This window comes from Hippocampus comes, unplaced genomic scaffold, assembly GCF_001891065.2.
Source record: "Hippocampus comes isolate QL1 unplaced genomic scaffold, H_comes_QL1_v1.1 scaffold91, whole genome shotgun sequence".
Taxonomy (NCBI): domain Eukaryota; kingdom Metazoa; phylum Chordata; class Actinopteri; order Syngnathiformes; family Syngnathidae; genus Hippocampus; species Hippocampus comes.
Window position 1 is genome coordinate 530973 of NW_017805034.1, and position 27105 is coordinate 558077.

General features: G+C 45.9%; 1 protein-coding gene across 7 annotated transcripts in view; it reads left to right on the top strand.

Moving 5' to 3' along the window:
• The window catches only part of trps1 (trichorhinophalangeal syndrome I), an 83687-nt gene that overhangs the window by 30812 nt on the left and 25770 nt on the right, over positions 1-27105 (top strand). For 5 of the 7 annotated variants that reach the window (XM_019863566.1, XM_019863561.1, XM_019863563.1 and 2 more), the window contains 8 exons: positions 11242-11868; positions 12981-13096; positions 15089-15142; positions 15431-15893; positions 16197-16411; positions 16944-17118; positions 17470-17704; positions 18065-18758. In XM_019863566.1, the coding sequence (XP_019719125.1) occupies positions 11244-11868; positions 12981-13096; positions 15089-15142; positions 15431-15893; positions 16197-16411; positions 16944-17118; positions 17470-17704; positions 18065-18758 (2577 nt within the window). In that variant the 5' untranslated portion in view covers positions 11242-11243. Of the gene's footprint in view, positions 1-11241; positions 11869-12980; positions 13097-15088; positions 15143-15376; positions 15894-16196; positions 16412-16943; positions 17119-17469; positions 17705-18064; positions 18759-27105 lie in introns of all 7 variants that reach the window. The other 2 variants (XM_019863568.1, XM_019863562.1) reach the window with 2 other exon arrangements.

Sequence of the window (27105 nt, forward strand, 5' to 3'; positions counted from 1 at the left end):
AGTAACCAGAGAGGAGTGATTTAATGATCACTAAATTCATTCCTCCTTTACTTTCCTTTTTGTCAAGCTTTTACCCATCAGGTCATTAGGTTTTCATTTGATTTCCATTGTGCCACGCAAAAGAGCAACATCCATCTCCTCTGACCTCGCCAAACCCGAAGCATCCCCGAGCTTCTAAACTATGGATTTGGCGATACCAAGTCCCTCGGGACTTGATTAACGAGACGCATCCGACTGCGGCCTCCTGCGTCTTCTCCAGGCGCGAACTCTTGTCTCATCTCAGACTCCCTCTTTGCTCGCGGCGGTATCTCGATGCAGCCAACCGTTCTGCAGCCACGTCCAAACATTTACATTTCTACTTTCAAGTGCTGTTTATATATAGCCTTATCTGCTATCGAGCACGCACCCGTTTCGCATTCAGACAGGGACGGTCGGTGAATCAAGCCTCCGTCGTACTGACATCAACACCGTTGCTATGTCCATAATAGGACAGAGGGAGTAAAAAAGAGTGCCACATAGACACAGGGAGGGGAGCTCGATGATTTGCCACCACAGTGTTTTGTGGTGAGGTGACGCATGGAACGTTGGGGACTTTAGCACACAAGATATTCTTTTTTTTTTTTTTTTTTTTTCCTCTTTTCGGTCTCACTTGTGCTATAAAAGAGCCGTACCCTTACCCCTCCACAACAAAAGCAAATGCCCGATTATCCTGCTCTAGTTATGGTTGAGACGGAGCCTATCCCAGCTGACCTTGGGCAAGGGGCAGACGGCATTCTGGACTGCTCGCCGCTCACTTGCAGAGCTTTGACCTGTGCTTTTCTCACTCAGTCATTGGAAATGAAATATTAGTTATGTTATTTTATCGATAAAGGTACTTTACAAGTTCCGCTGAATCTGTTCTTTGCATTCATCCATTCATTCTGTGACATGCGTTTGACAAAGTACCTCAAGGACCACTCTTGCTTTGAGATGTCAGTCCTGTGTCATGAAAATGAGCCACTGGTCATACTCACCCCACCGGCTCCTCCTGCGTGGCCAACGTCAAGCAGGCGTCGATCAGACTTTACGGTACTGCATTGATGTTTAGATCGCATCATAGACAAAATGCTTAACAGTCAGCCAAACTTGCCCCGTCTTTGCATGGAGGGGAAAAAAAAGTTCAAAGTAAGAAAAATACGGTCGTTGTCAATGACCATAGCAGTTGTCCTCGCATCGCTAGCTTTGCCTAATCCACTCTGGTGTCTTAAAAAAAAATTCAACCCAGTGAGACCACAGGACTGGTGACGAGCGGCTGCACGAAATGAAGCTTTAATATCCGTCACCAAAATGTTCTTTTCAGTAATGCGCCGGCCACGTGCGCTAACAGATACTTGTCACCATACACCACGCGCCAACATCACGACATTTGTCGCTTTACGACACTGACCTCCGTGTCGTAACGATCGCAGCAGTCCAGCTGGCTCTTTGAAAAGAAGCAACCACAGGGGGACACGCTTATTACAACATCTACCATCAGCGTAACGGTGAGTTGTATGTATCCTTACTAAATTGTCCGACAAAATATGTCTTGACGCGAAACCGCTCTATGGCGCAAAAAAGGTTGGGGGGAGCGCTGTAATGTTTTGCAAAAATATCAATGACCATATCAACTAATTGATAAAGAATGCCATTTTTATACGGGGGGGGGAAATTGTTGCGCAAGCCGACTTTCAAGTATGACTTTAGTTCCCAAAACGACTGGGGGGTGGGGGGGGGGGCAGGCTGAGCCACAGGGTTGCTTTGAGGTGGGTGTCCTCAACTTCAGGAAGTTGGACTTAATAGATTTCCTTGTGGAGAACAAAGCGAGCGACCGCAAAGACCGTCAAAGCATCAGCTGTATTGTGGTGCGATAGAACTCATGAAGGCAGCACTTCATCACCGAGCCACTAAAATTACACTTCAATTAAAGTTGTCAATCCATGCAATCGAGTAGGGGTGGAATGAGTCCTCCAGTAATTCGATTACTTTGGTTAAAAAAAAAAAAAAAATGTTGAGACCGTTTTTTTCCTGCCTTTAGCGCTCGCTTATTTACATGCACACTGTCAGGAAGAAGTCAAGTCCACTAACAATGACACAGCGCCAATTTGGTGAGAAGGCCAACTTGCAACCTGCAAAATAAAACTTAGCTGTCTGCGGGTAGTGTAATTCTTCTTCCTGTTTGGAAGCGCATTTCATGGTGCACCCGCAGCCTCATTTCGAGGGCTCGATTTGTCATCCCGACCCAACTCGGACCGAGGCATCCTGACCCCTCGACATCCCCGTCTGTCCAAAACAAGACAAAAAGGAGAAATACGCTCCGGGGATCTGCAGTGTGTCACAGCAGCGCGTGATGGGCCCGGAATTTGACACTCGGTCTTATCTGTGTGTGTGTGTGTGTGTGTGTGTGTGTGTGTCACGGGCCCTCGTTGTCGATGTGTAGTCAGATTGTTATCACGCCGTTTGACTTCCATCTGCTTTTAAGGCAATGAATTCACATCTCCCCTTCCTTCTTGTCTTGTGGGCCTTTTCTTGTTCTCATCTCTGGTTTTAATCGGTACTTCTCCCCCCACCCTCTCTCCCTTTTGTCTGACTGTTTCGTCTTGCGAGACTCACACATGGCCCTGTTGTCTTCTGTTTTGTTTTTTGGGGGTGGGGGGGTGGTAATTACCAGCCAGACACCAAATGCTGAATTGCAGGTTTGGCGAGTCTTACAAGCGATTGTTTCCTCAGCCAACAATGACCTTAAAACTTTTGAGGTGCGACCGGACCCCTCCGGTGTGATGTTTGATTGTCTGTCAACCTGCAACAAGAATGCAAGGTTGAGCTCCCGCCTTTCACCGGTGCATCTGGACCACTGCCAAGATTGCGGTTTATTTGACGAGAGGTGAGCTCCAGCAAATCAGGTGGCCGGCGAGCGATTTATTTATTTATTTTTATTTATTTTTAAAGGGGAGGGGCGTTCCCTCACGCTGCAACCAACGCACATTATACGACCGAGACTCTCGGGTTTTGACTCGCTGGCTAATGACACATCTGTCAGTTTCCCAGAACATGACAAAAGGGGAAGCCTCAACCAGCGCAGCCATCTTATCGTTTTTTTTTAAAATTTTTATTGATTTATTTATTTATTTTTTTTGGCAGTATGTGTGTGATTCATCGGCGGCGTAGATCAGAGGAGGATCGGGGCGTGGAATAAAAGGCAGACGGGAGAGGTTGTCAACAAAAGATAGTCGATGAAAAGATTAACGGTGTATTAACTGCTGATCTCAGCAGTCAAATCTTGTGTGTTTGTGTGCCAGCACTTTTGTGTGTGTTTTATTTTGTTTGTTCATATCTAAGGGCGTACCAGCAGTTAAGACGGGCGTGGGAATGGCAGATTGCATTCCTTCGCCATCTAAGATTGTCTACGTTTGCCTTCATTATGACTCCACACCTGAATCTATTATAAAGGAGCGGGGAGGTAACTTGGCCCATCCAAGAGTCATCATACAATGCGAGGCAATGTCCACTTAACACAATGCAAAACGCGGGCAAGAGGCGAGAATACGGAAGATCGTGCATAAACCGTTTATGTCCATTGTTCTTCAATTTGTGTCACTTGTACTTTCTAGCCAGTATGAGGGGCTCTCTGCTCCGTTTCTATCGTGGTGACGCGACACAAATCGGCCTCGGGGCTCGTCTCGCACAGAGCAGATGCAGCCCAACGTCACTGAAGTCATTGAGGGTGAGAAAATGCAGTTGCCACACGCAAATTTTACTCATGTCCTGTACCTAACGAAGCGTGTGGAACTGAAGAAAAGTTATTAGCCCAAACGTTCAACCATAATACATTTCAGAAGCGTTTCATGCAATATTGTGATCCCGCAATAGTTTTGCTCATGGTTATCCGGGCCGGGCCTAATTGTGTGAGGGTACGGCCATTATTCAACATCAATAGTGACAGTTAGCGTTTCAGTGGGGAAAGGCAAGGCACCCTTTTAGAAAACAGTAAAAAGGTGTGACGTCTTGCTGCGCGTCATCTGGCTGGCAGACGAACTGGAAAGACGTTTCGACTACTGTAGGAAGTAAACTCGGTTTGGACGATCTGCATTTGTCTAACATTTGGGAGCGCGGCTGTCACGGAATTTTCACTGTGACATTTATGGCAAGTTAGGATTCTCTTATCCCAATAAAAAAAACAAAAAAAAACAAAACAAAACAATGAATCTTCAAATGCTTGCCCCAGTAAAAGTAAGCGAATCATTCTCAAAAAAACGTCATGCAGAGAGTGAATTGTCAATGTCTGCTCTGAAATGAATTTATTGTATATGTAACATGTCCGCTATTTTTTATTATTATTTTTTTAATCTATAGACTTCATGACTCAAGAAGTACATGTTTTTGTGCCCTGCATTGTCATAACTGTTACTATTACAGTCACAGTTTCATCATCTTGGTTTTTTTGATTTTATTTATTTTTAAACACTGAGCTAGCTGTGTGCTGTGTAGTTCCTGCGGGCGGGTCGCGGCTCTTGATAAGCATCGGCTCTCGGCGTGCTTTTTTTTTTTTTTGAAGGACAGAGGAAATGAAAGCTCAGACTGAGGCCTCCGAGGCTTTTTGAACTGTCCCCGTGTTCGCTTTGTGCATTTTTTGTGTCCGTATGTTTGTTATATTCTTTGGCTCTCAATGTCACCACAGCCTCTCTCTTCTGATTGTGTTTTTTGTTGTTGTTGTTGTTTTTTAATCTACCTTGCGGCTCTTCTGGCCTTTTGTCACCGGAGTGGGACTACTTCCGGGATTTAATCCATTGGGATCACCTTGAAATACTGTAAATTATTAGCACCAAATCATTGAAACTAATAATTTCCAATTTAGTGCCATTACAAAATATTTAAATTACCGCAGTCATGTAGAATCCAATGAGTGGAAACGTAATCCGCCTGAATCGATCCTTATTGGATGATTGTGCGCGTGTTGTTATTGCACGATTTGCGTCCCACGTTTTCCCTAATTGGCGAAATTCCCCTCAAAGTCGCGGGCCGCTGCACGTGAACATTCACTTTTCTCTGTATTGCGGTCATTTATTCCTGGTCGTTCCATTAGCGGGGTCAGAACATGTTAAACCAACAGCTAATATCGCCGCGCATAGATCAATGGGAGTTTATGAGCTGCCTCTGTGTGCGTGTGCGAGACAATCCGTACGGCTTGTACGATCGCTTATCCTTGGCAGCCTGTTTAACGATAATTAATTACCCCCCGCGCATTGTGTTAGGAAGAGCTTTCCACATAGTTACCCCGAAGGTTGAATGCCCTAAAGGTGACATTTTACAGTAGTTTTGTTCACAGTTTAAAATGGTTTCCACGTGTTCGTAATGGGCTTTCGACAAATTATTGAAAGGATCAAAAATGTCAGCATAGCCCTCAAAAAAAAAAAAAAAAGCCAGTTTTGTCGTACGGCTTTTGTTACCATGTGAATTGGGTGCAGTGCTAGGGGTTGCGAAGATGCGAGCAGCTACTCCTTGCCCCGGAGAGTCATGAAAAAGGCAGGGGCACATCACGACAGTCAAAGTAACGATTTGTATTTTCACTCATGCGGGCAGCACTTCGTCAGCAAGCCCCTGGAAGGCACTTAGCAATTACTGTAGCACAGTTTTCTGCCGCCTTTATTGAGCCAAAGCACATATTTTACATTAGAAAAGTCTCACGACACTCCACCAGTCAAAAATGCCACCCAGTTTGTACTTTATTCCTTTCTGACAAGAACGAGCACTGAGCGAACATGAGTACAGGCACCGTTAGCGTCTCATGCTAGCCACTGGAGAAACACTCTTCACGAAAACAAAAATGGGACGTGACCACACATGCTATATTTGATGACATTCACACACTCAGACAGCGTATCCTCTAAAGACCATAATGGGGAAAGCGCTGTCTGTGTTTTAGTGTACGTGCGTGTGTGTTTGTAAAGTCAAAATCCAGAGCAGAGACCAGACTGCTCAGAGTTTTATAAACTCTCAGGTCACAGATTATGGAAATAACAGAAGAAATGCATTGTCTGCACCCCGCGTCTTGTGTTTCGCTATGCGACTAAAATACTCCCCAGCCGCTGAGGATAGTGATCATTTGTGTGTGAGTGTTTATTGTGTATGCTGAGCTAACCACAGACAACTTTTTTTTTTTTTTGACCGGCACTCTGTCATTGACATGGGGGCTCGAGTCATTTTACATTATTTGCATTCAATTTGGGAGTCGTATTGAAATTGCGAAGATGGTTTTGCACGGAGATCTCTCAAAATGGCCGCTTCAGAGCTGGAACAGAAGACTTGAACACAGCCAAGTTTGTGTATCGATGCTGATTTCAGCGCATATCGGTCCGGTGGCCTTCCTATGTGTACATAATTGGATCAATGTTCAATGCGCTCAGCTCAGGAGAACCTTGTAATCACACCAACTAGCAAAGCGCTTTAGGGATAATTAATAATAGTCGGACTTGATTAAAGGCCAACCGGTGTGACCCCATAACAGCAGTCTTACCGGAACAAGGTGTTAATTACACACGCCGAGCTTTGCGTCAGGATAAGACGGGAGAACAGAGCGAGGTAAAATTGACAGAACTGCGCGCGTATGTGTGTGTGTCGGATTAATTTAGAGTGATGGATGAAAGATGGTATGATAAAGAGCGGGCGCATCCACAAAAGAAGTGTGACTGGGAAGAGAGCAATTTCGTAGTTGTTTGATTTGAAAGGTCTTGGAATTAGCTTATTTGTTTTGACGTCTATGGTGACACTTGATTTATTGACTCAGCTAACCGAATGCCGCTGGATGGGACTTGCATGTTTGGTGGAGGCGTCCAATTGTGCGATACAAGAAGTTAGTTGTTTTTGTAAGAGATTGGTTGGTTAACTCATTCACTGTCGTGGGCGTCTACAGTCGTCAATTGGAACTCAACCGTTTACTGCCGCCAAGTATACATTTTTTTCACCAGTCGCCAAGTATATATTTTTTTCACCGATACGAAGAAGGCCTCACCCTGTGAAATTCAGGTTTGTAAACCGCTGTAATGACTACTTGATACCTGCAGATGACATCATTGCATCTCTCTTTATATTTGAGTTCAGCACAGCTTTTGAGTCGAAGATAAAGTTAGCATCTTCGCTTGTAAAGTTAGCATCTTCGCTTGTCATGTGATTATGTGGGCGACGGAAATGCCAACGCTTTGAAAGTCGGACACGTTTATTCACCTCGCACTTGAAAATGTTTGCGAATGTTTGATAAAGTATATCTTAGTTTGGTTGACCGATTGATTTGTTTCATTTGATTGGGATGGTTTGGTTTGATTGTTTGGGTCGACAGGGCCTTTTTTATTGGTTGGACTGGTTAGGTAAGTTGACCGTTTGGATTTGTTGGCTTGGTTGATAACGTTGACTTGATTTATTTGGCGGATTTGTTGTTGAATTCATGTTTTCATGCAATAAGGTCTTCCTTCCACAGTGCAACTACACTCCAACTTTTGTAACTTCTTCAGTTTCGTAACACACCTCTCAAGAGTCTCAGCGAAAGCTCTTTGAGTTTCAAATGCCCAGGAAAAAAAGCAAAGTAACTCTTTGCAGCGGTGCAGAGGTAATGACTCCTCTGGCATTATTTACTTGGAATCTGTTTGGCAGCGAGTTGTAGTTGCAGAGGAGTTTGAGATCCATTGAGGTCGTAGCTTCAAAATGCAGCTGCTGTCCCTCCACAGCCTCATCAATTAAAACTCCACAGTTGATCATTGATAATCCATAAGTCACACCCACACTTGGCCAACGCTCGATCAGTGCTTAAAATGTAACCCCCCCCCCCCCCCCCCCCCCCCCCCCACTCTGCCCCTCCCATCTACTCCTCCAGTAACCGTCGCTTGTGCCTGATTCCCATTACGGCTTGGCTTGGTTTCAGGCACGCATATGTTTTGTCTGTCTGGGCATGAAAGCATATGCGTTCATATACTGCACTTTTATTAACTTTTTACTTCAAAGAGGGCTAACTTGAAGTGACAAGGCAACGATGCCATGAAGTCCCATCACTGGGGCGTCACGTAATCACGTGTGACAATGACGTCTATATAACCGCTTTGTACTTTTTGAGTAACGCTGTTTTTTTTTTTCCCCCCCCGGGAAAACCTAGTTAACACTCTGCCCAAGCTAGGACCAGAAGCAAGATGACGCCTGTCCGGAAGGGTATTCTGTGATCTCGAAACATCAGTGTCAAGTTTAACACCTGATATGCCCGCCTTGTTGGGTTGAAAGCAGTTATTGCTCTTTGACATGCGTTAGAATTGTCACTCATTTGATGTAAAACACCCTGAGCTGAAGTCGTATCTATGTGAAAGGCAATGGTAAATTGGAGATAGAAGGGCGAAGAGAAATATTTACACTCACCGTCAATTTCTATATTTAACCCTTTCAGGGTCAGCGGTTTCGACAGTGGACACTTTACCGTGTTATGGGGTTACAGGTTACATGAAAGGGTTAAGGAGCATATTACAACCTTGTATGTGTTTTGCAGGGGAAACATATCCCCAGATACTTGCTGAAAAAGTCGCATTACTTATTCCTCTTTGTAAAATTCCCCAAGATGCCACAACATGGCGCCAGAGCCCTTTTAAACAGGGAAGCAGTGCATTGTGTCGACGAAGTTGTCTCGACCGCGCCTTATGTTTTGAGGAGGAGTTCAGTTTAGCCTGGGTTGTTAGCGGTAAAGGAGTCCCATATCATTTATTGTAAGCGTAACGCGAGATGAGTTTTCAATTGGGACGCACGATAACTATTGGACAGGCGGGTAGCCGACCGATATTGTGGAAAATTGCATCACGTTCATTGGTTCGATAGCAACAGAACCGGACTGATGACACAGGACACCAAAATTAGTCTGGTTACTGTCACGTTCAGAACCTCACAAGATTTAAATTAAAAGGAAAAAAAAGAAAAAGCATTTTGTTTTTCATTCTTGAATTTTCTGCATCCTACATTTTACTTCATAGTGGCATATTTTTATTATTATTATTATTATTTTAATAACGTCTTATCAATCCGATACGCCAAGTCGTCACATTTTTCTTCAGTTTGGTTCCTTTGTCATCAATTTGGGAAGTTGTAACACTCATGTCAGTGTATCCCTGAGCGGCCGTCTCCGGGTCATTATCATCAATTTTCGATAATAGTCCCCGGCTAATTCACGATGATGGAAACGATTAAGCGTCACATTCATCCTACCTGTCATATCGCGGGGGCCGCTTAGCGTTGTTTTTCTCGGAGGTGGGGTGGGGTAATTGTAGCGAGTAGCAGTTGCTGATATGCAGTGAAGTCAGTATGTTGTGGCGGCTTGCACCTAATTGTACTTGATAGTAATGGTTCCAGCCTGTGCATACAGCCTCGAGCACGCGGTGGCTGTGGAGCGGCGCTGCTAAATCGGCGCAATCCAGCTCCAATTCGGACCCCGCACGTCCTTTTGTAAGGACGCAGAGCTACAATCACATTTTTCGTTTGCCATTTAGGTTTTATTGATGGATTTCTTTTGAGGATTTTTCAACGCCTCCCTATACACGATACGTTAAATGGATTGACCAAACGGGGACACAGTAGGATAAAAGAGAAACAGAATTTTTTTTTTTGGGGCACTTTGTCTTAATGTCAGACAACAGCATACCTTCTTCCACAAGCATAGAAAAATGATTCCGAAGTGCTTCATCTCCAAATTTACATAGCAGGAGTGTTAAATCTGTTGAATGTTAGTTTGATTTGTAATTGTAGTTTTCCCTATCTCTAATATTTACTGTATTTCGGACTTTATTTTTCCATTTTCAGTTGTTTGTGGATCCCTTCTTTCAACTGTTTTTTTTTTTTTAAGTTTTGTATCAGCATGAATTTAAACAGGCTCGTCCTTCCAGTTCAGTGTGTGAAAATCAGCAATAAATATAGTTTGTATACTCCAGAATTGTATCTCTACAGTCAGTCAGAGTGATTTATAACGCAGCATCATGGCGAAGCAGTGGTTAGTCTGCCTCTTAGTTTCGAGGTTCTGGATTTAAATCTTGGCTCGCTTGCCTGGGCTTTTCTCCCCATCCAGCGGCTTGCTTCCCGCATTCCAAAAAACATGCTTGTCATGTTATCTGAAGAGCAAATTGTTCAGAGATGTGAATGGTTGTTTGTATTTGCGATTGAACGGCAAACTGTCCCCAGGGTAGTCTGCCTCTTGCCAAAAGCGATCTGGGATCGCTTAATGAGGACTCGGGGTATGGAATATACCTCAATGTACATATGGGGCTATACTTGGGCATAAATGCAGCTTCCTGTAATTGGCATGCCACGGCGACAAATGAGTTCGGATGACATTCGCAATTTTAGCGCCCTCATATGAACGGACGTCTGTCGCCTGGCAGATGGAAACACAGTTTGGCCACTCGCGAGGTCCTTTGAGTCGGGACTTTTTGCGTCATCGCTTCACCACAACGATGTCGTTTTCCACTTTGTGTGTGTGTGTGTGTGTGCATGATGAATTCTGACTTGGGTGTGGTGAGCATCAGATGAGATTTTCCTCTGCTCCCCGCACTCTATCTTGGACAGACAGACACACACGCACACGCGCGCAGTGAGTTTGTGCCAGGGTTGGTTGAGGCGTGGGCCCTGGCAGACATGAATTACTTTATTTTAATAGTTGCATGGCAAAGAAAGAGAAGGAAAACTGTTCTCTCAAGAGCACAGTCTTTTTTTGTCCGCAGCTCTCTTTCTGATTTCATTCAGCCATTTTGCAAAACAAGCGTATTGCAAGTGAGAAATAATTTGACCTGCAGTCCATTCTTAGGCACTCACTATGCCTCTCTGTGTTGTTTCTGTTGTAACCTGCAGACAAATTAGCTTAGGATACAACTAAGTGCAAGGCAGAGCGCTGTTTTTACTTCGTTGCAAAAATATATATTATGACATTTGGCCAATTATATCATTGATATAATTGGCCAAATGTCACTCTGATGTCGTAGGACCAAGCGTTCGGTAGGTATCTTGATGTATATTGGATGATTTTCTTCGACTGTGACTTGATCATCATGCAATTGCTGATTTTTGAAAATACCACTTTGATATCGTATTTGAAGTGACTTCTGTTCGAGAGATATCTTGATTTCGAAGTACGTTTCTTGGGTCTTCCCCACCCTTTGTGTCCATGTCGTCCACGACTACAAGTAACACAGCGCGCTTTCTCCATCTTCTTAGCGATGGTGAGGAAGAAGAATCCCCCTATCCGCAGTGTGGGAGGTGAGGAGGAGGAGGAGGAGGAAGAGGGGAGGAGGCCGGCGGGCGAGGAGGAGGAGGACGGCGAGGAAGACGAGGGGCGCGTGGGAGCCGAGGCCGACCGAATAAGCCGCCCCTCCGAGCCCGAGGAGCGACTCCGGGGTGATGAGGAGCCCGACGAGGAGGAAGAGGAGGAAGGAGAAAGTGAGTGCATTTCCTCGTCTCTCTCGCCCTCATCCGTTGGCAACGAGGAGCGAGGTGGGAGGAGGGGAGGAGGAGGCGGAGGTGGAGGTCGGCCTTCGCAAGGAGGACTCAAACCGGCCGTGTCGGACCCCGAAGACAAAGTGGCCAAAGGCGAGCCCCGCGGTTCGGACGGCAGGGCGGAGTCGGCCCCGGACACGCCGCCGCTCTCCTCCAGCCCCTCCCCCAAGCTGCAGGACTTCAAGTGCAACGTGTGCGGTTACGGTTACTACGGCAACGACCCCACCGACCTGGTGAAGCACTTTAGGAAGTATCACCTCGGCCTGCACAACCGCACACGGCAGGACGCTGCCCTCGACACACACATCCTGGCTCTTCACAACATGGCGCCCCCCCACACACCTCTAGGTAACTCCTAGCTTGGCTTGTTTTGCACCCTCTTTGTGTGAAGGGCTCGTAAAAGGCACAAAGTAGCAAGTAAAACAGTGTGTCTGTGGGGTTTGTCAAAGGGCAGTTCATTGAAAAGCAAAAAAAAAAAAAAAAAAGGCTGTGAACAGCTTCTTCACGCCTGCCTCTCCGCCACATCAGAGGCATCACAGCTGTGCCTTCATTTCTTCGCCTGTGACTTTCAGGCAGGCAGAACTCACAGGAACGTGTTCACACACCTGCCCATCCCTCGCACAATTTCCCAAGCGTTCAGGGCAAAATTTCTATGTGGTCTTATCTCATCGGCCCTAGAGTTGGAAACTCTCAAAAAAAAGAAAATGTTCACCCGCCCCAGACGTGGCAAACGTTGCACCAGATAATGAGAATGCGTATTGCTGAAAAGTGACCTTTTTTTTTTCAAATATGTTTTGATTTTCCACGAAATCCTATGAAATTGCATCGAGGATGTTTCAGAGCGACTGTTCACTGCGACTTTGTATTTATTTATTTTTTTGGGTCAAGACTCTTATGATCTGATGAGAATTTGGTGGAAAATTATACTCAATGTAGCTCACTCACCATGAACCTGACATGAAGCCCCCCTCACACCGCCATTTTGTCGGATACAATCGTTTTTTTCACACAAATGGCCACGGGCAGTGACTCTCGGCTGTCGGCCCCGCCATTTTCTTGTGCGCTTCACGTGGCGCTCCAGCCACATTGAGCCTCTTGATACGCGAGAGGCTAACAAAATCACGGGTCCATTTCTTTATCCTTAATTGTACATTTTGGTGTGATTGTGAAGTTATATTTTGTTCTATTCATCTCTTCTCTTTTTGTGTGTAATTGGAACGTGCAACCTTTGATGTATTTTGATGGTTGTAGAACGGTTGCATTTCAATGTCAGGTTGCTTGTAAAAACAAAAAAACTACATCTTGAAGTGTGGTATTTAAAGGCATGACATTTAATGTGAAGCAACATTAATCTAATCTATGGCATTGTTTTATTTTTATTTATTTTTTGCTCCTGGCCATCCGAGTCCCACAACCTTTGCAGTTCTGACTCGTCCGTCCACCCTTGTGTGTGCTCTCAGTCATGCAGGTAGGAGAAGGGCATAGGAACCAAACCAAAGAGTCTGGCATGAGCAGGCCGGAGCTCCACCATCAGCAACAAAGGACAGTGATGATGAACGGCACTTATGACATTCAGGTGAGGAGCAACACTGATGCGATTGGAATATACAGCGTTACCTTGACTTGCGACTTCCTACAGCGGCATCGGAACCCGAATTTGGGATGAATTGGAATAAGCAATCGCTAACTTCTGCAAATCAAATATCCTTCCGCCCACTCTGTGTTTTCTTCATGATTTTTTTTTTCTTTTTATTGAACAGTCTGCCAAACATTTTAGATTGACATCGATCACGTCCATCCTCCACTCGGTGTTTTCTTCATGATTTTTTTTTCTTTTTATTGAACATTCTACCAAACATTTTAGATTGACATCGATCACGTCCATCCCAATTCATAGTGATACTGAATTTATCCCCCTGCCCTAATTGCATGTATTTCTAAGTTTTATATCTTAACGTTAAAGTTATCTCTCGTCATAACATCGAGGGTCAAGGAGAGCGAGCGTTGAGCGTACCTGAACGGTCGAGTTTTGCCTTCGAGGATTTCGCCAGATGAGGAAAAAAAGCCAATGAAAGGAGTCTCTATTCTCTTATTCCCTCGTTCTTTCTTTCTCACTCTCTTTCCCGCATGCGTTTGGAAAGTTCCATGCTGTCATTTGCTAAGATGGGATTCCCGGTGAGCCAGTGCAATTTTAGCGAGGTGGGGGGATGATAGCGATAGGGGGAAAAAATGTCAAGATGAAGGGTTACTTCGCAACACTGCAGCTGTCACACATGCAACGGAGCTCAGCTTTTGCTTTTTTTTTTTTTTTTAAAATCTGCTGCCAAACTTTTCAATTTTCATTTCATCCATCTGTAGTTTTTTTTCCCCCCACTCACCTTGTCCCGCCCTGCGACTTGCAACGTTATCCCTCTCGACAAAGATTTGTATTTGGGTGGCATTAATTGATCACGTTGTTTGCTGCCTCAAGAAGTCCAAAAACAGCTCGCACTCTTCCAAATCTTCTGTTGAATAAATCGCCTTTTGGGGGTGGGGAAGCCTTCAACATGTGTGAATACACACCAATTTTGGCCATCCTGAGACAAATATTTTATAGTTCCCACAGAGGACCCGCTCAATATCGACCCATGAAAAGTTTGCCACCTTTTATCGATTAATGCAACAATTTTTCTCAGGCTCCCCGTCTGAAATGAAATGAGGAAGTATGCCATTTTGGTTTGAAGCAGACATTGGGGCCAAGTTACAGGGCTCATACAAATTACAGGTATCATATATATTTTAACGGTCCTCAACTGCGCCGACATAGAGCTCACTCGGTATCGTGCCCCTGTTCGAAAAAGAGAGCCCCTGAGACACTTGCTTGTTTGTCGTTCCTGTTTACCGTCATTCCACCGCTAATGCCGAGCCCAATTTTGCTGCGTAACTAAAGACGTTTTGTTCACAAACATCAAAGAAAGTCATTCCTCCTGGCCGATGGCCATGCACGAACACATGATGTCATGTTTCTGGTTTTAAATTCAAAATTCTAGCAGCCACATCTGGATTTTCCAAAAGGATTTCTTTTGCATTGACAAACTGCCGCCGCCGGACCGCCTACCGTCCACATGAGACCGCAGATCTGCTCGCAGATAAATCCACGTCGTACGGTAGTAATGTCATTGTAAGCCCCTGCGCTCCCGATCTAGCAAGAAACACCGATTGTGTTTGGATCATGACACGCATCCTCAGTCGAGCTGCCACATCAAATCTCTGTCATTCCGATTCACCGGGATGAAGTGGGAATCCATATGATGGCGGGGTGGAACAAAAGAGGCCAAGAACTGGAAATTCAACTGTTGTTGTTGACGACCAGAATTTAATTGGAGAGCGTTTCTTTCCCCATGAAAAGCTGCACCCTTGAAACACAGATTTCCCCATTGCAGCACGGGTCCGACACTTTGACGGTCGTGCTCCGTTAAATCGATTGGACAGTGCTGAACATGTTAGACCAGGGTTTCCCCAACGTTAATTGTCTCGCAAATTAGTTTCATTTCTACTATGGACTGAAAGAAATATTTGCATTCAACAGGTGACGTTGGGTGGCACGCTTATCGGAATCGGCCGCAAGACCTCCGATTGCCAGGGCAACACGAACGACCAGAACTTAATTGGAGAGCGTTTCTTTCCCCATCAAAAGCCGCACACTTGAAACACAGATTGCCCCATTGCAGCACGGGTCCGACACTTTGCCGGTCGTGCTCCGTTGAATCGATTGGACAGTGCTGAACATGTTAGACCAGGGTTTCCCCAACGTTAATTGTCTCGCAAATTAGTTTCATTTCTACTACGGACTGAAAGAAATATTTGCATTCAACAGGTGACGTTGGGTGGCACGCATATCGGAATCGGCCGCAAGACCTCCGATTGCCAGGGCAACACGAAGTACTTCCGCTGCAAATTCTGCAACTTCACCTACATGGGCAGCAATTCATTGGAACTGGAGCAGCACTTCCTGTCCTCTCATCCCAACAAAGCCAAGACGCCGCCAGCCACGCCCCTCTCGAACAACGACAGCCAGAGCAAAGGGAGGAGTCCGATACTGGATGGGGCGGAGCGAGTGGCGGTCAGAGCAGAGGACGACTCCCTGGTAGGGTATTCCATCCCCATCCGGCCGGATTCGTTCGGCTGGCCGGCGGAGGGGGCGCGGGCGTACTACTGGTGCAAGTTCTGCAGCTGGAGCTGCGAGTGGTCTGGAGGCTCAGCCAAGCTTTTAGAACACTACGAGCAGCGGCACAAGATGAACATGGCAAGCCCTAACGACTCCAGAAGGGAAGGCGAAAGAGACCACATTTTGTCCAAAAGTCGCAAGGATTTGTCATCCGGTCCCCACCAAGGTAATTTAAGTGACATGAAACCTAATGAACTGCCCGGCCGTTCAGAATGGGGTTTGATTGAAGTCAACAAAGTTCCTGCATCAACTCAAAGGGAATCAATATTCTCAAATTGTCCCGTCGATCCCCGAATCGTACTTGAATCTAATCACGGTCTGGCGGAATATCTACCCCGAGGGATTATTTTGTGACCCTTCTGTCTTGGTGTTCTGCCGTCAGCATCGTGCCCTTAAAAACATCCCAGTGTTCTCGTCCTGCCAACTCGATGACCTTTTCGCCTAACGCCGCATCTGTCCTGATTCCCAGGAGACCCGAACAGCGGCGACGCCGATGCCGTGGTCACCAGCTACAACTGCCAGCTGTGCGACTTCCGCTACTCCATGGCGCACGCCGGAGACGTGATCGTGGTTGCTCCCTTGCTGCTGCATTACCAGCACAACCACTCCATCCACCGATGCTGCATCCAGCACTGCATGTACTGTCCGCAGGGCCTCTGTCAGCCGCGCAAGCACCTGGGGGAGGTGAGTCTTGGATTTCATTGGTTCTCAAACTGGGGGAGGAGGTCCGTGAGGGGTAACGGCGGGGGTCTGCCAAATAATTTGCAACTTTAGAAAAAGGGCCTATCTACATATGGGGGCCGACATACTAAAAACACAATTTGGTGAAGTGCCGACTCAACACATCATCAATATCGAGGATAAAATGTTCCAAAAATAATCCCCATGGCATTATGGTTGCACTCGGTAACCATTTTTAATCGGCTTTAGGATTATGAGGGGGACCTCAGCAATGAAAATTTCAACTTGTTAGGGGTCCCTGTACCAGAAAAGTTTGAGAACCACCAGTTTACTTCATGAAGTTAAACGGACGCCTCCATCTTTCTTTGTGTCCAAGCAGCAATGTTGTGTATGGTATCATTAGGATCATGATGCACATATCCCTGCGAGGTCTTTGATTTTCCCTGCCGAGATGAAAAACATAACCCAGCAGGGGTTTTAAATACTTAATGGAGCTTGCATCATCCTTGGTTTATTTTTTCCCCTCCCTGAATAGGTGTCCCACCCCTTTGCATGCCGGAAACCCACCTGTCCAAAATGTTGCGCCAAATTCCCTGCGTCCACCAAACTGCACGACACGGGCGGCTCCACGCCTCCTCCTCATCCCAGAAGTGACCCAAGTGTGACGTCAGCTTCTACTGTTCATCCCTCACACCCCGTTGCCTCACAAGGTAATTCATTTGGATCACCAGGAAGGGCTTAGAGTAAAATCCAATTACACAGAATGGAATAGGACAAGTTAAGAACAGAGATTTGTGTCTCGATAGTTTATAGATAATAAGTTGGATCATTAATTCATCACCAACAGTGGAACTACTGTATATATACACTACTATATAGCAGAAAATGATACATGTGCTGATCGAAAGCTGAAAATTACACCAGGAATACTATCGGCATGAATAAGAATGCATAAATATGCTACGGCGTCTTTTATTCGATGTAAATGTGAACAGCTGCAAAAATGATCAGCGGCATCCGATGTAGCGAGAAATCAAAGAAGTGTTATCGTGCCTCCTCAGGCGTCACCCACCTGTGCGACCAGTGCGCCTTCGCCACCGCCGACATCGACGTGCTGCTGCAGCACTACGATGGCTGCCACAGCCTGATCAACCTGAAGGGGGCCCCGGCGCACGTTAAGGCCGAGGAACAAGATGGGGGCGGTAGCGGGCCGGACAAGGAGGCAGGCCAGGAGTACTCTTGCACAAAGTGTCACTTCATCACCGAAGTGGAGGAGGAGATCTTCAGACACTACAGGTCGGCTCATGTCGTCGTGTCGGATGTGTTTGAAGAGCTTTGAATAAGTCAAGAAATTGAACATTGTGTTCAAATACCCAAGGTTCCTAAAACCACAACTTCAATGCTAACTCCTAGCATGTCAGTGGTGTTTTCCATTATACGTCAGCATTAGGCGAGTGGGACATTCTGGAGGCAATGTTGTTTGTAAATACAACTGTTATCGCTTTGTTTTATGTTTAGTTTGACAGTGAACTTAACTGGGATTGGTATTGAACAGCTTGACGACTCTTTATTTATGAATTATCAGTATTTTACCCAAGTGCTGCCCAGAGTGACATTTTTTATTCAAATATTGTTTTCTCTGTTGTTTCTGTGCAGGCGTGTCCACGCGTGCTGTCGCTGTCGCCACTGCGACTTCACGGCGGCCGATTCGTCGGCGCTCCTTGACCATTTCAACTCGGCCCACTGTCACGACGCCTCGCTGTCGGTAACCGCGCTGACACCGTCCCTGACGCCGTCGGCCAACGGCTGCTCGGCGCCCTCTACCTTGGCCATCAAGGAGGAGAGTAAGGGGGATCTTCGGCTCCTCTACTCGCTGGCGCCACCCGAGGGACGCCTGGCCGAAGGGGGCCGTGAGGAGATCGTCAAGAGCGAGGGCGGCGAGGAGAAAGAGAGGGAGCGCGAGAAAGGCTGGGTCCTCGGCGAGACGAGAGGCGGCGAGCAGGCCCACGGTCTTCTGTGGGTGCCCAAGGAGCGCATGGGACCCGACCCCTCCCTGTTCCCCTCACCGCTGTCCGTGGCGTTTGTTTCCGCCAACCATGAGTCCTCGCAGCAGAAGCGGGCCAGTGGCGTGGCCTCGCCCAGCATGGTCTACCTTGGAGATACCAAGTCGTTTTTGGGAGACGCTAAGCTGTACGGTGGCGGCGGGCGGCCGGGTGGAGGTGCCGCACCCAGCGGAGGGGAGAAAATGAGCCAGATGACATCCCAGCAATACACAAGCGGAGGAGGGAGTGGAGGAGTTCATGAAGTGAAAGGAGGAGCTGCTAAAGAGGAGTCCCAGTCGCTGCTGCGGGTAAGGTGGAACACGTCCACATAACACTTGCCTCCTTTTACCCTCCTGTCAATCATTTCACCCTTCCTCTTTTCTGCCACTCCCACTTAAATCAGTTAGCTTGATTATATATATAACATTTTGGTGGATTATTTTCTTATCACATCTTTATTAGCATTTTATTTGAATTCAAATACTTTTGCGAAAGTGCTGAATTACTTGTGTGCACTCACATAAACATATCCATACATTTTATGTATACCTTTTTAATATTAACATTTGTGTGAGTAACCAAATACGGTTCCTTTTCCAAAGAGCAACATTTGCTTCCTTTCATCAGTTTAACTTGGGATTAAGAACAACATAATCACCAAGTGGACAATGCCACACAGTCGCCTTAGTGACGACGTGAAGGCAAACTTTGACAGTTCCCATGGTAACCGGCCCGTCAAGTTCCACTTTTCCGTGGTTGGGAGTGTGGTGGGGGGGGGACTCTTAATTCACAAGTGATGTCATAGAGTGGCTGTAGTGAGATTGTGGTCTTCTGCAGTCTCAGAGCTTATTGGCAATGATCACATTAAAACAGCACAGGCCCACACGTATTTAGTGTGTGTGGGCGGTGACAGAGAGTAATTGCACGGCCGCGTGTCCATCGAAGTGGCAAAGCTTGAGCTCATGCGGTGCCTGAGAACATATCGCTCTGTATGAATGCACTGTACCGGCCTGCTTATTATGAAGTGTGTGTGTGTGTGTGTGTGTGTGTGTGTGTGTGTGTGTGTGTGTGTGTGTGTGCGTGTGTGCGTGCACACACGCACGCACATGATGTGTTGGCAACCACTTGGCAGACAGGCAGGGTGTGTCGGCAAGGAGTTTTACTCATTTTCTCGGGTGGGGCATAAAGAAAAGGAAAGAACATTTAGATGAGAAGCAACGAGGCGAGTCGTTAAGAGAAAAATTAACCCATTCAGAGTGAACTCCGTGACCTAGTTTCCATCTTGATCACAGTGGAACGTTCAAACCGCCACCAAAGTGCTCCAATTTGGGGTTCAATGAGCAGAAATGTGCCTCAAATGTTCAACCAGTTCGCAGTTGAAACATTCGTGTGAAATCGGCCCCGTGAGCTTTTGTTTGATGGGAGCCAAAGAACAGGAAACGGAGCTAATTGCATGGGGAAGTGTCTGGTTGTACTTACAAATCATTTGCATACTTAGTGACAGTAGGCAAACATGAAACTATGTCTTCATTCATGTCGCCGGTTAACTGGAGCCTCTCCCAGCTGACTTTGGTCTGCCGCCAATCACGCTGCACCTCCAGACAAATGACCAGTCACGGTCGCAAGTGCAGAGTTTCGGCGATTGTCCATACGGATCGTTCTTTGCATCTTTTTAGAAGTTTGACCACCTTGCTTTCCCTGGCCCATAAGAAGCCTCAGTTTCTGGTGCCACATACTTCATCCCGCAGTTTAGTGTCGTGCCCAGTGCTTTGACATTCTATTGCGATTGTATTACACGTGTTAAAAATGTGAATTTAAACAAGATTTTTAGAGTGGTGACAGTTTGAGCCTGGAATGAATTAGGTCACTCAGGCGGCAAATCTACCCATTTTTAAATGTATTCTTAAATCCAAATCAACTGTGACATTTAATATGGAGATCAAATAATAGAAAGCACTCAGTATGAGGCACAGCCTTTTTACCCCATTGCAAACCAAAATACTAAACACATTTCACGACCGTTCCTTCGGTGTCAAACAACCTTTTTCATAAAACGCGTATTACAGTCGAACCTCGTGAGAACCCACCTGGAGGGACATCTCAAATCTGTACGTTATCACGGTGGTTCCTTGTAACTATTTCCAGTAAAATGGCCGCCATCCACGGTGTATAACACAGTATGATCATTTATAGATGTAAAAACATGGACTTGTAATACAGTCTAAACATGTCAATTACAAATACGTGTTTACAGGATGAAGGGGGGGAAAAAAAAAGGATTTTAGAAGACATGAAACAAACAACTCCAGTGTTCCTACTTCATCTCTGAAAACATTCCGTCAGCAAATGTTACGCGCCATACGCAACTGCCAGTGCCGCAGACGACAAAGCCAACTGTCAATCACTTTAGGATGTGCCGCGCCCCAAAGCCATTGACAATCATCTTTCAATCTGTTGGCCTCGAACTCTGCTACGATTTTGTGGCCATTACGGATGATTGTCGAAATCGTCGACTTTGCCAATTCGTAGGAGACTCCATTTCAAAAGTGAGAGACAATTTCAGCCTTCCCAGGCAGCGACATTGGCTTTCATTTTATTACCACACACGTTTTCGGACCTCCAGAAGTACAACAATGTATGAGTCGATCTGTAGCGTTGCTAAGCAACGGAGGGGAATTCCACACTGTGCATTTTTTTCATAAGTGAGGTGCCGGCGGCAATTAGTTTCCCACGGTTCGTTGTCACGAAGGCCTTTTCGCTATTTTTGTGGGAAAAATGAAGGCGTCATCGTGAATTTGACTTTATAATGGTGTTTGTTGTAAGCGAAATCGGCAAATGGAAATGAATGTCGTGTAATCGGGACTTTGAAATGTGAACGTTATAATGGTGAAAATGTCAACAGCGTACGTTGACACAGGGTTCGACTGTATTTTGTTTTTCTGCGCGATACGTTGGCAAGCACAAACACTGTGCGAACATGACCAATTACTGTAAATCTTGCCGTAAGCGACCATACTTTATTGCTTTATCTTCAATGCAGTATTTACCCTGTGTTTCCATGGCATATACATACACAGACACACACACACACACACAAAAGTACACTTTACGCCACATACGCATGCCTGCAGAGCTGCCGTTGACTCATCATTTTGACTCATCGTCGTCGGGCAGGGCAAAGGACTGGCATGAATATTGCATCATTTGAGGTTCTTTTTTTTTTTTTGTCTATGCTCAAACCTCCCTCAAAATAATATAAATCACTATGGCAACACCCAACTGAGAAACTAATCGCAACTCTGACTTAGTCAAGTGTTTTTTTTTTTTATCATGCGCTACTGTCAAATTGTTTTATTTTTGCGGGAGGGGGAGCCTTGGAGCAGGCGAAACTGCAAAGGAGGGAGGAGGAGCTGAAGTCGTATTTCATCCAAACATGCGACAGTGGCCATTTTTTTATTCCCGCTCATCCTCCCTGTGTGCGTCTCATACGTTTATTCCCCCAGCCAGCGCATCGACCCGCCTCTTTCTTCCATTCCCTCAACTCACCTGACACAGCCAAATCAATAATCGGCAAAGGCAAGTCCAGCAAAGTAGAAAAGGTTTCTTGTAAAAGGGTCGGATGCTCGCGAAGCATTCGATTGCTGAGACGTTGCGCCTCCTGTTGCGTCGCAATTTGTGACACCGATGATGCCAACGTTTCTATTCCCGGTGTGGCTTTCTGCTTCTTTGGCTGATTTAATGAGACAAGCTTTGGAGTCTTGTTCACGTGATCATTGCACTAAAAATAAAGCTGGTCACTTTTCCAGAGCGCAGTACGTGCTCGGCTGTACAAATATACAATATGATATACGTCATATCGGTCGCAACAGAGCTGGCAAACCAGCAATCTTGCGTCATCGTTTATGGGCTGGACATGCTATCAAATAGCAACGGAGAAGAGGATCTTTTTTGAGCGGAGACGAGACTTCAGTATGGCACCAGCCCATTGAAGATTCAGGAGTAGTTAAGTTAGAGATGAAAATTGTGGATTCACCCCGTTCAGCACAGTTAATTTCTGCTAGAATGGCAAACTCTGGACGTCCCCCAGGGTTTCACTCTTACCCAGCGCGGCTCCGAAGTGCTGGGACGGGACGTGTAGTCAGATAAATGGCTATGTGTGCTCTCGGCATATCAGAGAGAACTTTCATTATTAAAGTTCTTTTCGTTTACATTTCTGCCTGACAGAGCTAATTGTGTTTAAAAACACACACACATACACACAGAGTTGTATTTTACATAAACTTCTCATTACTTTGCGTTCCATTTCCCTTCCTTTGTCTTGCATAAATCCGTGTGTGTGTGTGTGTGTGTGTGTGTGTGTGTGTGTGTGTGTGTGTGTGTGTCTCCAACTGAGCCCTCCTCGGCTTGTGTACTTAATTATCTGCGTTGTGTCCCTGCATTTGCATTCCATCTGAGTGCGTGTGTGTTTTGTAAGGAAATTAAAGCTTGAATTGAAGTTATTTTCCGTACTGATAATTTAACGTCCCGTTATATCCGCTACAGGAAATTGTGGAGCTTATGCTTGTCTGTGTATGTGTGTCTGTGTGTGCGTGAGTTTAACGGCAAGACTGAAGTGATTTAGCTCCCAAATGATGCAACTTCACTGTATTTTAAAACTAAAATAAAGTAGTACTTGTCCGCTCGTATATAGTGAACTTGAAACAATACTGTCACCTAGTGGTGTTTTAAAGGCATTGCTTTTAATCTAGTCATGAGTAATGGGGACTGAGCACCGCTGCGAGTAATTGATGCCGCTCATAAAATTTTTATAATTGCTGATGTTCGTAATTTAAATTGCAAAAATGTGACAAACCTTTAGCATTTCAAATTCTTCTCACAATGTTATCCTTTCAAATAAATGTGTGATGATTTGATTAAAAAAAAAAAAAATACGTGCATGTCCACATATACACGTGGTGAAAACTCTGATGACCGCTTCTGCTCATAATCCAAGCTAAACCGAGCTCCTTCCCGACATACAGCGCTGTTCTCCAAATCGAGATTTAGCTCTTTATCGTACCTCGATGCCAACGGACTGTTTTACGATGACGCGTCTGTGGTGCCATCTTGTGGCATCTTCGACAACTGTATAAAACGTATATCAGTAACTGTAAATTCAATTTCCTGTTCTATTCCCATCGTGTCAGTTTCCCTCTGTTGTCACTGGTACTCTGTGGTGCCTCCGCAACGAAATATAAAGCAAAAGCAAATTTACTAATTTATAATGAAGCTTTAATGTGTTTTGACATGTAGCATAGATCGTTACATTGTCCCAAATGGCGTGGGATCTGTTGGCTAATTTTGGTTCAGACTGGTTGTCATCCAAAAAGGCAATCTTTGTTGACACACACACACACACACACACACACACACACACACACACACACACACACACACACACACACACACACACACACATTTGCCGGATTGTTCCGTTTGTTGGTGTAGTGTGGTCACATTTCCCAGGACACACGCTCAAATAAACACGGCCATGCTCGGAAGGGAAAGAAAAGTGTGTGTCCTGTCTGCGTGTGGCGGCTAGCTGGCTGTTGGCTAGCCTAGAATCCGTGCTTATGCCAGTCATCACTGTGGCATCAAGGGTACAGAAACCAACGGCGTGAGAAAATCTCTGAAAGACGAACATGTAGACACCCAGTATGGAAACTTGTGGCCCAGCCAAGTAAACGTTCAAAAGGCTAACATGTAGCCACCTAGCATGGTGGCAGAAGAATATGGCGCATTGTGAATAAGGGGGGAATCGATTGACACAACCACGAAATCTTACTCGACCTAACATGTAGCCCCCTAGCGTTGTGATGAATTAAGGTCCAATGAATTCAAGCTGGTGGCGAGGCATTCCGCAAAATAAAAACAAAAAAAAAAAAAAAAAAGGAGAGTAGCAAATTTGTCACAACCTTGACGTGTCCTAAAGTGACACAGTTATTCACTTCACCATTGAATCAGCGCTCTGTAATAAGTCTCAAACAAACGCCACCCAACCATTTTATTTTATCAGCAGAGAGAAGTCCATTGTAAATTGACTTGAAAACTCTTGGGTCTTGGTTCTTTTTATTCCCCCTCCTATTTGCCTTGCTTCTTCCAACAGGTTGCTATAGTGATTCTGTCAGATGAGGTCCAGCGTGAAGGTTTTGTACGTTCTCCTGGGGAAGTCCTTGAGCGAGCTCTCTGTTCGCTGCAAGACTGCATGAAAATCATGTTTGGGTCATCATGCTAACTGGCTACATATTCGCCTTCGAATGATTTCCCAGTTGTGCTTCAGGTCTCCTTTTATCCACGTCACCACTCTCGGTTCTTTGTTCAGCTACTCCCTTGCTCGCTGCGGCGCTGCCGGGAATACCAGCTTTCGGGAAACAAATTAAACTTAGCATCTCTTTTGACTCGTCTTATTTATGACGGAGAACCCGCAGTTGTTGGGAGCCAAACGTTTTCTGAACCGGCATCTAATTACAACGCGGCGGTTCCCGTCTCACAATATGGGTTGTGCAGTAGAACGAGTTTGACGTGCGCCTAACACCCATGTCACGTCGCTGCTGGCGCCCGGCCTGGGCCTCCGTCGTGGCTATCGGGCCGGGCGCCATGACACAGATGTTCCGCCCCGGCCGCCAGTTGCGCCGGCCAGGTGTTTTTCATCGGGTTGCCGTGGCAACGCTCAAACACAGTGGTCACTTTAGCTCCTTGCTGTAATTTAGGCGTTTACATCAATTACTGTTACAATCAGCTACAGTGCACATGTGTTCTTTTAGTACGGCTTTTTTTTTTTCCTTTTTGTACCCTTGCCTGTGTGTTGTTCCTCGCTCTCTTTCTTTGTGTGTAAGGCAGGAGCGCTTCACCCCAGGCTTTGTGCGCATGCTTGCGTGCGTGCGTGCGTGCGTGCGTGCGTGCGTGCGTGCGTGCGTGCGTGCGTGCGTGCGTGTGTGTGTGTGTGTGTGTGTGTGTGTGTGTGTGTGTGTTCACACATGGAACCAATATTGAGGCCAGATGTTCATTTTGCTACAACAAGACCTCTACACGCAATATTAGCCAGCTCCACGCACACATGCACAGGCAGTACATAGCATTCTGGCAGCACTTGTGTAATTAGGAAGCTGATTGGTTAGATTAAATGTCCATCTGACCCCTGACCAATAGTTAATTTGACACCCCCTCCTGCCTTTTCACCATCTTTTCTGCTGACATGACACCCTTTTGCACAGTCGACTGACAGTTAACGTGTCAGACAATTGATTCATTTACCATATTACCAGTAGGTGCCAATTTTCTGCATCAGCCCCATGCTGTAAATTTCATTCTCGTAATCCGCTGCATATTTGTGGTCCAGTCCCACAAAGCACGATGTTGAGTGGCGCGCACACGCAAAAAAAACAAAATAAATGACGTCACGTGGCATTAAATATCGTCCCAAATGTAGTGGCTCATCTCAGATTGACAGAGGAGTGAGGAGGTAGAAATATTTTTGAGAAAATGACATGATGCTCCTCGATCTCCTCATTTCATGGAGACATCAACCAAAAATGACGTCACGTCTTTGCCACATGTAACAAATGAACCATCTGTCTACTGACTTCTATTACCCCACATGACAAGCGCTTACTTTATGTTTCAAGTGAGATTAAAGTCAAATATAAAGTCAGCACTGTGACGCTAAACAACAACAGATTCGCAGAGCACCGTGATCGCACTAGAGCTGCGGTGTGAACATAGCCTTTGAGTGTAATCAAAACAGAACGGTGAACGTGTGAGGTTTTGCGGGACTAGCTGAGGATAGCGAAACCACTCTGCAGTCGACTCCCGCGTACTCGCCGTTCGGGACTCGCCACTCTGCAGTCGACTCCTGGGTACTCGCCGTTCGGGACTCGCATGTTAACATATTTGCAGATTTTAATTTCCCCCAATCCTTTTTAGTAATTTGTTTTTGTTTGTTTGTTTTTTGAGGCCATGATTTTTTTTTTCGTGGATAACTTTATGCCATGGCCATCTGTAATTCCCGTGTGAAATTTTTGTCAAATGTAGCAACCACAACCCATTGTGCAAGAAACACCAGTTTCTGCATCTGCGTTAGCCGTCACGACAGCCGGAAAATCACTGAGGCACACACACACACACACACACACACACACACACACACACACACACACACACACACACACACACACACACACACACACACACAATAAGCTCGATCATCAGCAAACTACCGGTCATCTGCCATCTTGCAGCCTGAAATCGTTTGTCAGTCATATGGACGAATTCTTATGAAGAGGAAGGACTTTAGAGCTGCACAATCTCTTTTTTTTTTCCGTGTGTCTTTTTTGTGCAGACACGCAGGCTCAAGCTATCATCGTGACACGCTAATCCACTTCTCTTCAGACACACCCTGCTCCCCCTCAAGAGCCCTGTGTGTGTTTGTGAGCGAGCGATACCATGGCAACCCTGGCCGTCCTAGGCCCTCTTGGCAAGGTTGCCGCACTGCCCCGGTCACACGCACGTGCCTCCGCACTCTGCGTTAAAACTGTGAACGGCGGATTTTCACTCCAACGCGCGCTAAGAGGCGCACACATGCTTGATACAATGTGAAAGCTTTTTCTCCTCTCGGCA